This window comes from Athene cunicularia (assembly GCF_003259725.1).
Source record: "Athene cunicularia isolate RWA chromosome 10 unlocalized genomic scaffold, athCun1 chr10_part1, whole genome shotgun sequence".
NCBI classification, from domain to species: Eukaryota; Metazoa; Chordata; class Aves; order Strigiformes; family Strigidae; genus Athene; species Athene cunicularia.
The window spans coordinates 15,566-27,120 of NW_020799112.1; the positions used below are offsets into that span (position 1 = coordinate 15,566).

At 47.4% G+C, this 11,555-nt stretch overlaps 1 protein-coding gene across 1 annotated transcript; it reads left to right on the plus strand.

Annotated features, from left to right (window-relative positions):
- The first annotated feature begins 10,051 nt into the window (after positions 1 to 10,051).
- LOC113484093 (olfactory receptor 12D3-like) lies at positions 10,052 to 10,986 on the plus strand. The gene is given in 3 exon segments (XM_026856247.1): positions 10,052 to 10,494; positions 10,496 to 10,598; positions 10,600 to 10,986. Coding segments are annotated over 3 exon segments (933 nt in total).
- Positions 10,987 to 11,555: the final 569 nt, after the last annotated feature.

Here is an 11,555-nt window from a genome sequence, read left to right on the forward strand (position 1 = left end):
AGTATCAGCTTCTAAGGTAACTGTGAAGGTCCAATGAGTTACTAGAGCTTCAAACAAGAAAATTGCCCAAGAGAAAATCAATGGGGTGAACTCCTTGCAACGTTTCTCTGCTGATCCTCATCTCCTCTCCTCCCCCAAGAAGGAGGCATTCAGACAGAAATAAATACTGAAAACTGTCTAATTTAATATTAAAACAACCACATCATGTCTGACTTTGAAGACGTAGAATGCAGAAATCCACCTCTTACCTAGTAAGGATTAATCTGTTAACCCACTCCCTCATACAAACAGTTTTCCACTTCTACTTCTGTGTTAAGTAAATGCCTTGTGCTTGTATAGACACGTCTTCAGTTGAAGCCTATAATCCCGAAGCTCCTCTTTGTGGTGGTGTGCAGGCGTGGAGCCTGAAGTCACCGCCCCCCACACCCCCTGACACTTTGGTTCTCACTTGGAAAGGGTGAACTTCTCCCCCAAAACACAGTGAGTGTTCATGGGCCATTAAACAAAGCTAGCAAAGGCAGTCTAGATATAGTTATAGTCTACGTGGTGAAAGAATTAAGCACTTTTGTAAGGACATGTGGAAGGACAGTGCCTGCTCCTTTAGGGGTACCTGGTCAAGGACCTTTTTCAGTGCGACAAGAGATGATAAGAAAGGGAGGAAGCGATGAACAAGAACTTACAGGGACAGAAATCTGACTGACAAATGATAAGGGAGACAGTGAAGAGAACCAAACTTGGTCAATTAATGACCCGATGAAGGGGAAACAGGGAGGAACAAAGGGAGGGGAGACAGAAAAGGATATAAAATGGGGTCAGGCAGTGCACTGGTCTGGCTGAGCTCTGTGCCTCATCTCCACAGTCTGTCCTATCATTTTATATCTTCTTATTAAATCTTTTCTCAGATACTGGTGGGACCTGTGTGTCTGTGAGTGAAACTTGGTACCAGCTACTGGAGTCAGGCTGGGGTGCGGATGCCCTGCAGCCTGTGGTGTCAGCTACTGGGGCAAGCGAGGTCACAGTGTCAGCTACTAGAGCAAGTGGTGGGAATGGTGTGTGACCCAAAAAGCAGCTACTGGGGGGGGACTGGCATGAACTGGCATGGTGGGATGTCTCCCATGGCTGGAGTGTGCCAGTTGATGGGTACAAGCTCTTTAGGAGGGACAGACAGGGAAGGAGAGGTGGTGGTGTGTCGCTGTATGTCAGGGACTGTTATGATTGCTTCGAGCACAGGTGTAGTGAAGACAGGGTGGAGTGTTTTTGCATTAGAATCAGGGGGAAGGCCAACAGGGCAGATGTCACAGTGGGAGTCTACTATAGGCCATCCACCCAGGACAGAGAGATGGATGAGATATTTTATAGGCACTTAGGTGAAATCTCACAATCGCTTGCCCTTGTTCTTGTGGGAGACTTTAACTTCCCAGACATCTGCTGGAAATAAAACATGGCAGAACGAGACCGTCCCGGAGATTCCTGGAATGTGTGGGAGACAACTTCCTGACGCAGCTGGTGAGAGAACCGACCAGAGAAGGTGTCCTGCTGGATCTCCTCTTTGTGAACAGAGAAGGGCTGGTGGACGACGTGGAGATTGGAGGCCGACTAGGGCACAGCGATCACGAAATAATAGAGTTCTCTATTCTTAGAGAGGCCGTGAGAGAGCTAAGCAGGACTGACATCCTGGCCTTCCGAAGGGCTGACTTTGTCTTGTTTAGGCACTTGCTTGACAGGATCCCCTGGGAGACTCTCCTGAAGGGTATAGGGGCCCAGGAAGGCTGGGCGCTCTGTAAGAAGGAATGTTAATGGCTCAGGAGCAGGCGGTCCCCAGGTGCTCTAAGAGAAGCCGACTCCAGAGAAGACCACCCTGGCTGAACAGGGAGCTTTGGCTGCAACTCAGGGAGAAAAGGAGAGTTTACAGCCTTTGGAAGAAGGGGCTAGCCACACACAGTGATTACAGAAAGGCTGTGAGGCTCTGCAGGGTGGAAATCAGGAGGGCTAAAGCCCAACTGGAAATTAATCTGGCTTCAGCAATCAAGGATAACAAGAAATGTTTCTGTAAGAATGTCAGCAGCAAAAGAAAGTCCAGGGAGAGTCTCCATCCCCTGCTAGATGCAGGAGGAAATTTGGTAACGAGTGATGAGGAGAAGGCTGGGGTGCCTAATGCCTTCTTTGCCTCAGTCTTTAATAACAAGACCAGTTGTACTGAGGGAATCCAGCCTCCACAGCCAGAAGACAGAGACTGGGAGAACGACCCCCCTGCAATCCAGGAGACAGTCAGTGACCTGCTGCATCACACAGACACACACAAGTCTATGGGACCAGATGGGATACACCCGAGGGTGCTGAAGGAGCTGTCTGGGTGCTCGCCAGGCCACTTTCTATCATTTACCAGCAGTCCTGGCTGACCGGGGAGGTCCCGACTGATGGAAATTGGCCAATGTGACGCCCATCTATAAGAAGGGTCGGAAGGATGATCCGGGAAATTACAGGCCTGTCAGCTTGACTTCGGTGCCCAGGAAGCTGATGGAGCAGCTCATCCTAAGCGTGCAACATCATGCAACACATGAGGGACAACCAGATGCTCAGGCCCAGTCAGCATGGGTTTATGAAAGGCAGGTCCTGCTTGACAAACCTGATCTCCTTCTAGAACAGAGCAACCTGCTTATTGGATGAGGGAAAGGCTGTGGGTGTTGTTTACCTTGACTTCTGCAAGGCTTTTGACATCGTTTCTCACAGCATTCTCCTGCTGCTCAAGGCTTGGACAATCGCACACTTTGCTGGGTAAAAAACTGGCTGGACAGCCGGGCCCAGAGAGTTGTGGTAAACGGAATTAAATCCAGCAGGCGGCTGGTCACGAGTGGTGTCCCCCAGAGCTGGGTTTTGGGGCCACTCCTGTTTAACATCTTTACTGATGCTCTAGAGGAGGGGATCGAGTGCACCCTCAGTCAGTTTGCAGACGACACCCAGTTGGGCAGGAGTGTTGGTCTGCTCGAGGGTAGGGAGGCTCTGCAGAGAGACCTGGACAGGCTGGAGCCATGGGCTGAGCCCAACTGGGGGAGTTTCAATAAGGCCAAATGCCGGGGGCTGCCCTTGGGCCACAACAACCCCCAGCAGCGCTACAGGCTTGGGGAGGAGTGGCTGGAGAGCTGCCAGTCAGAGAGGGACCTGGGGGCGTGATTGACAGCTGGATGAATATGAGCCAGCAGTGTGCTCAGGTGGCCAAGAAGGCCAATGGCATCCTGGCTTGTGTCAGGATTAGTGTGGCCAGCAGGGACAGGGAAGGGATCTTGCCCCTGTACTTGGCGCTGGTGAGGCCACACCTTGATTAATGTGTTCAGTTTTGGGCCCCTCACTACAAAAACGACATAGAGTTACTCGAACGTGTGCAGAGAAGGGCAACGGAACTGGTGCAGGGTCTGGAACACATGTCCGATGAGGAGCAGCTTAGTCTGGAGAAGAGGAGGCTGAGGGGAGACCTTATCACCCTCTACAACTCCCTGAAAGGAAGCTGCAGAGAGCTGGGTTTGAGCCTCTTTAGCCTAGTAGAAAGTGACAGGACAAGAGGGAATGGCCTCAAGTTGTGCCAGGGAACGTTTAGACTAGATGTCAGGAAGCATTTCTTTGCAGAAGGGGTTGTTGGGCGTTGGAATGGGCTGCCCAGGGAGGTGGTGGAGTCCCCATCCCTGGAGGTGTTCAAGATTAGGGTCGATTTGGAGCTTAAGGATATGCTGTAGGTGGGAACTGTGCTAAGAGAACGGTTGGACTAGATGACCTCCAGTGTCCTTTCCAACCTAGATGGTTCTGTGATTCTGTGAACGAAGTGAGTGAGGGGCTCCACACCAGAGGCTGAATGTCTGTATCTTCTCCAAGCCTGGTGTGCACAGAGCGTGAGTGTGTATTCATCAGCAAACCTCAAGCTGGACGAACAGAGGGGCCTTGGGTCCAGGTCAGGGTATCCTGGCCAGGATAGCACCCAGCAAGTGGATGGTCCGTGCCAGGACGCCCCAGGGGACTTGTGAATGTCGAGTGTCTGTGCAATGAGTGTGTGAGCGTGTGAGTGTGTTTGCTAGTGAGCATCAAGCTATACCAGGTGGCAAGTAGGGGACCAGTGAAGCAGGTAAGGGACCTGGGCAGGGATGCCAGGTGGACAGAGGGGCCGTGTTGGTACTTGAGGGATTGTCAAACGTGCACAAGTTTGTGAACCCAGAGTGTGTCCTGTGTGTGCTTTCACTACTGAACTTCTCCCTCTGCCATCTGAAGAGGAGGAAGGGGACTTGGCTGTCTCTGCTTAACACTTTATACGAGTCCTGTATGAAGGTGCTGTTGAAGGCAGTGCCTTGTCTGTGGCAGTTTGTGTGACCGGCTGTGTCTCTGCGTGTGCATCTGTGTGTCTGTGTCTGGGATACATGCTCAGCTTCGCTGCTGGTTGAACGTGCAGGCAGGAAAGAGGCAGCCACATCCCCTTTGCTGAGCAGGGGGGTTCTGGGCCAGCACAGCTGGCAGCCGTGGTTGTGCTCTAACATCACATAACAACCTTAGGGGGAAAACCACACACAGTTGGAATGATGCCATGCTCTGTGTTCAGCCCCAGAGAGACCAGAGGTAATTGCGTTTACGTTCTTACTGCCATTTCCTTGGCCGCTGCCATTCTGCAGGTCAGTTGGCCCAACTGGCTCACGCTTCCTGCAAGAGCGGCTTGTCCACATAGATACCACCTGTTTTATGGAGTAATACTTGGCTTGGTGATTCCCTGACTTTGTATATGCCGTAGCCCTTTAGACAAAAAGGCTTTGCCTGACTGTCAGCACTGCTCCACAGTTCTTTGATTCCTGCTTGCTGTCAGGTAATCATAGGTGTCATTATGGGCAATAACGAGGGTTATTGTCTGCTTTTTCTTTGTTTGTTTGTCATTCTTTTACTTTTGTGTGTCCTTTTGAATACTTCTTAATTCAATTAGCAGGAAGGTGCTCTGACACATCTTTCCAGGTGTCCAGGGATCGTCTTCCAGCTACAGCTTTCCCCCCCCTCACTGTTCAGGTCAATAATATCTTGAAGCACACTACCAGAGTAGCCTGTCCAATACATCACTCCAGTACGGCTCCTCTTTGGACATTTACGTGATTTGTTAAAATTCCCTAGGGGTTCATAGGTAATAAAATGGCTGTGTGACACAAAATGTAGCAGAGAGTATGTGTATGTGTTTAGAGGAGGTCTACCTTATGGGTGCGTGGGAAGAAGCAAGGGGTATCAGGACATTATCGGAGGACAATGGGAAGGAGAACAGGCAAACCTCTCTTACTATTAGAGTGGTATGTAAGGCAGCCAAAACTCTGCGTTGCTCCCACATTCTGTGTGGGCAGCTGTTTTGCTTCAGAAAGGGCACCAGGGGCCCTTGGGATGACTCCTGACTCCCCTGGCTCAAACAGGAAAGGAAGTGTACAGCAGGTAGAAAGAGGGACAGGCAAACCAGAAGGGACACAGACCATGCAGGGGTGGAGAACGTGCAGGAAAGTCAACTCTCAGCTGGAGTTGGATCTAGCAAGGTATCGGAAGGGCAAGAAGAAGAGCTTCTGCAAGTACGCTGACAGAAAAAGAAAGGCGAAGGAAAATGCATTACATTTCAGTGATAGGTCCGCCCCCAGGGCCCCCAGTTCCTTGAGTCTACCAGCAAAGTGAGGCAGCATGGGCAGGATAAGAAGACACAGTTAGAGCACTGAGGTCAATTGTACGTATAAAAGTTCATGAGACCGGATGGGAAGCACCCAAGGGTGGTGTTGAAGGGACTTGTTGATGCCACTCCAAGTTCACTCTCTCTTTTGTCTTTGAGATGTCATGGTGATCACAGGAGGTCCTGATGCCTGGAAAAAGGCAAACGTCACACCCCCTCTTCAAGAAGGGCAAGAAGGAGGAGCTGAGGAACTACAGTCTCACCTCAGTACCTGGGAAGTTGGTGGAATAAATCCTTCTGGTAGCCATTTTGAGGTCCATGGAGGACAAGAAAGTGATGGGAACAACCAGCATGAATACAGCATGGGCAAATCAGGCCTGATCAATTTGTCTGACTTCTATGGTGAGATAGCTGGATAGACATGGGAGGGCAGTGGATGTTGCGTACCTTAATTTGAGCCAGGCCTTCAGTACAGTCTCCTACAGATCTGAATTTGGAAGACACGCTCCGGGCAAGTGGATAGTCATGACAATGGTCAGCATTGCCAGGCTCAGATGGCTGTGTGATAAGAGGTCCTGCCAGCAGCTAGTTGCCAGTGGTAATTCTCAGGGATCAGTACTGTGGCTACTACAGTTTAATTTCCGTATGAACAACCTGAATGATGGAACCGAGTGCACTCTCAGCATGTTTGCTGATGCTTCCAAACTGGAGGGAGTGGTGATGCACTGGCAGGAAGAGCCTGTCTTCAGGGGGACATTGACAGGCCAGAAAAATGGTCTGACTGGAACCTCCTGCAGTTCAACAAAAGCAAATGAAAACTTGTACATCTGGGGAGAAGCAAACAATCCCACGCCACAGGGCAGGCCAGGGGATGGCTAGGTAGAAAGCAGCTGGGCAGAAAAAGCAACTTCTGGGGGTTAGGCAGGCAACAAGTCAAAGGTGTGCCAGCAGCATGCCCTCGCTGCCAGGAAGTCCAAATGCATCTTGGGGTGCATTGGCAAGAGAACAGGCAGCCGGAGGAGGGGAGTGATCTCCTTGGCATTTCTGAGATCACACCTGGAAAGATGTGTCCAGTGTTGGACTGCCCAGTACTGGAAAGACATTGCCTAGTGGGGCGAGTCCAGTGGAGGACCGTGGGGACACCAGGGTGGCTAGTGGTCTGACACACCACAAGGGCAAGGAGGGGCTGGGAGACTAGGTTTCTTCATCCCCGTCCCTTCCTAGGGGAAGGAGATCATATTGCTGTCTGCAACTACTCAGTGTGGGGGAGGATTCTCTTAGAGAAAATGGGGGCAAATAATTCTCAGGGTAGCACGGTGATAAGATGTGAGGTGACGGGCACAAGTCGGAACATGGGAGATTTGCATTAGCTACTAGGGGATACTTTTTCACCTTTAGGGTATTCAGACTTGGAACAGGCTGCCCAGAGAGTTTGCCTAAATGTCCTTGGAACTGATGAGAACTTTGCTAGACAAGATCCTACCCAGTTGGTGTGCTTTGAGCAGGGAAAGGACTGGAGACAGCAGAGGTTTCTTCCAACCTTCATTATTCAGGCTGGAGCTGAGCTGCCAGGAGCTTTATAGAGGAAATGTGAAAGCCACCTTCCTAGAAAGAGGCATCTGTGTGATTCAAAAGTTCCTGCAGGATTTACACACCGACATCTGGACTACTTGGACTAGAATGGAACATGTTACTTCAGTAAACAGTTGTGGAAATTTTTCCACTGGATTGAAAATGCAGCTTAAGATGCAAATCTGGGATGTTTTTGACAGTAAAAAACTTACTAAAAACTTAAGATGCAAATCTGGGATGTTTTTGACAGTAAAAAACTAACTTCCTTATCTGTGAAACCTGTGAAAGAAAAATAAAACATCAGAAATCCCAACACATCAGAATGGATGGAACACATATGAGGTTTCAGAAATACGAATATTGGAAAGAGATTTAGGAAACATTGCCTAAACACTACTCCAGTTCAGCTGAGGTTGCACAAGTCGTGTCTCTATTGCCAGTAGAAATTTCAGCCATAAACTGTGCACTGAGATGGAGATATTTGTGTTGTTGTGGGTTTTTTGTTGTTGTTGTTTCTGTTGTGGTTTTTTTTAATTGTTGTTGTTGTTGTTTTGTTTTGTTTTTGTTTTTTTTCTGGAGGGGGCAGGGAGTGGGAAGGGTTGGTCAGTTTAGTTGGGTTTTGAGGGGAGTTTTTTTGTTATTAGCTGGTCTCTGTGTGCTGCTTCATTTTTTGTCTTCTGTTTTGCAGGTGGCTCATCTGTGCATTATGTTTAGGGAACACTTTGTTCGTTGCTTCGCAATTCACCATTGATTCACACATATCTCATCTCAGGAGACCAATCAAAGCAAGAGGAAATTTACTTCCCATGCGTTGTCGTTGATATTTTGGACATTCTGGACACGATAAAAGGCTCTCCTCCACCTCTAACTAGGTCATCAGAGATTTCTGGTACAGTTTGCAAAGCTTCCTCCTTGCATCCAGCCCCTGGAAACTTGCAGTAGTCCGTTTCAGCACACCTGCAGTATTCATCTCTCAGCTAGAAGAATGCCATGTAGGTGTAGAGAAAACAGGAGAACAGAAATTCTCAGTCTTTTAACCCCACACAGAGGAAGTTGTTTGGTCCTCAGCTTTGCTTTCTGGCTCACTGTCAGAGGGCCCTACTACCAGGAGAAAAATGCTGATTAGTAGTGAGGTGAGGTTTATGCAAAATTATCTTTTTTATTATTATATCATTTATGTAGTTGGAAAAATAGGCAGGCTTCAGTAGTCTTTGCATTTGTATTTAAGCAAGAGTCTTCAAATTAGAATGGCATCTTTACCTCTCCAAATGCAGGTGACCAACTAAAATTTTGATAAGGCTCTAATATTAATCAGATCTAATGCATCTAACAGAGCTTGTTCAAAGAACAGACTAAAAGGATTTTTCAGAGAAATATGATCAGGTCTTTAGAGTGGACACATATGTATGTTAATTGCCTTTAGGCTATATGCTCATGGTTTTTTTATTAGGAAGTCAGTTTAGAGGTTTTCTGTTTGTTTACTGGTTTCATGCCAAAACAGCAAGCTGGAGAAGCATGACAAAAAGTGTGACTGGGCTGGAGATATATGACTTTATCAAATCACCTGTTTTCAATAAAAGTATATAGTACAGTGGAAAGGACAAGAAAGACTATGAAACGTATCTGTATATGTTTTAACCTCTTTGCAAGAAACATTGTGGAAGTAATTATTTTTTCCTTAGTTGTATTTGTCAATATTAATGGTCACTGCATCAAATGTACAGGGAAAACTGCTCATCTTGTAGAATTTGCAATCTGTATTGTAAGCTAGAAATACAATTACCTACCTGCCCTTGTTAAAAAAAAAAAAAAAAAAAAAAATCAGGACTTTGTTCTTCATTGTATATGGTTGGGACTTACCCATAGCAATAAACAAACTTACCTGGAACAGGAAAAAAGTGAAAGCATGTGCTTTCTCATTTGCATTTTAGAAGAGTAGCGATACCACCAGAACCGATCAGGTCGTCTCCGTGGGGCAGTACGATCAGCTTTCAGTGAGGTGAGCCAATTTGTCTGGGACTTGCACCAGCTAAGTCAGCTCCTGCAAATTCAGTCCTGCTCCACCGCAGTGCTGTAGGAGATGAGATGCTGGCTTTTGTCCCATTCATCTGCTGCTGCTCAACAAAAAGACTTAGGCAAAGCGTACAATGCCATAACAAAACCAGTTTGTGATCACATGTTAAGGCACCCTCTTCCTTTATTCTCGGAAACGTATAAAAGAAATGCTGATGAATGTATGCTACCTTGGAGCATCTTCTGGTAGCTGTTAATAAAAAAATAGAAACTGTGCCATTTTTAAGAACAAAGAACTGTCTGGAAGAGATGGTAGCTATTAGAAACGTGAAAGTTGAAACTGGCTTAATGGAGTATAGACACAATAGTAGAAAGGAAGCATCGGGAGTGATTCACATGATGAGTTAGAAGCTTTATTGATGAGATCAAAGGTTGTAGCAGGAAGTTACAGATGAGCAGAACTGAAATATGAATGTGGCTGAAGGTGAAGAGGCAGCAATGATTTGCATCTTACATGTTCTGCTGTTATGCATAGATGGAATTTTTTATTTGAATATTTTCCCCTCTGTAGTATTTTACTCTGCTCTAGACAGAAAGCAGAAGACTACATTGAAGTTATTTTTGCCCATGTTCATTTCTTGAGTTTCCATGCAGGTTTTAGGTTGCATTACATGTGTTATGTTTTGCTCTTTTCTGAATTTGTTTGTATTAAATTAGCACAGAAACAGATGAGTTTTGTAATACTGTTACTCCTCACAACTGTGGAGCCTTGACATTTAGCCTTTGCTTCTTATGGTTCTAGCAATGGTGAACCAGACGGAGGTGAATGAGTTCATCCTTTTGGGCCTCACCGATATCCAGGGGCTGCAGCACTTTTTCTTCGTCTCCTTCCTGTTGCCCTACTTGACCAGTCTTCTGGGAAATGGTGCCATTGTAACCATGGTGATGTGTGAGCCCCGGCTCCGCACACCGACGTACTTCTTCCTGGGGAACCTGTCCTGCAGGGACATTTTCTACTCCACAGTCACTGTTCCCAAGATGTTGACTGGCTTTCTCTTTGGGCATCAGCCCAGCTCTTTTGGTGGGTGCTTGGCCCAGCTCCACTTCTTCCACTTCCTGGGCAGCACTGAGGCTGTGCTCCTGGCCACCATGGCCTATGACCGATATGTGGCCATTTGCAACCCTTTGTGCTACACCCTTATCATGAGCCCACGGACTTGTCTGCTGCTGGCTCTGGCCAGCTGGTCCACATGCCATGATGCACTCAGTCATGACCTCTCAACTGAGTTTCTGTGGCCACAACCACATTCATCACCACTTCTGTGACATCAAGCCACTCTTGAATTTGGCTTTGCTGTAGTAGTTCCAGCCTCAACATGGCCCTCCTCAATATTGTCACCACATCTATTGTACTAGGCCCCTTCACTCTCATAGTCCTCTCCTAACTCTACATCACCTCCTTCGTCTTCCACAAAGTCCGATCCCAGGAAGGAAGGTGGAAGCTCTTCTCCACTTGTACCTCCCACCTCACCATTGCAGCACTGTTGTACATACCAGTGCTCTTCAATTATACACCACCCTCCGCAGGAAGCTTTCCTAAGAGGGATGTGCAAGTGTCTCTCATGTACAGTGCTGTCACTCCAGCTCTGAACCCCTTGGTCTACACTCTTAGGAACCAGGAGGTGAGTTCTGCCCTGAAAAAAATCTTAGGGAGAAAACTTATTCCTGGAGGAAAGTGACTAAAACAAGGAGAAGACTCAGAAAGTGGTTACTCCAACCTCTCATGTTTATAAGCAAAGAGCTCAAAAGGACACTGTATTGCAAGACTGAAAAACTACCAATTATGTCATGTAGTTCAACACAGTTAGAAGTTAACAGCGTAGATCTAAATTGGGGGAGACATTCAAGGACTCGATGCTTCTTCCATCATTTTTAGATGTCCTACGGTACCCCATCTGGTCTCTGGCTTCCCGTACGGAAGCATGTGTGTCTCCTGCAGGGCTTGAGACACAGCTGGCAGCCCCATGCAGTCGTCCAGGATAATCTAAGGTGATTACTTGACAGCTATGTTTAGGCAGCTGAATGACTCTCCTGTCATTCAGACCTTTTGTATAGCTGAAGAGAGCTGGCATGTGTCACATCTTGGGTGGGCATAGCCTGAGAATGATATCGTCAACAGCTGGCTTGAGGCAGCCCTCTGGAGGGATCTGTTTCTTTCCATTAGGTATAAGGGGAACCTTAGTAAAGAACCTAGATTTAAATGTAAACTTAAAAATGGATGTGAGCTTCAACTCTACTAGCTTTAGCA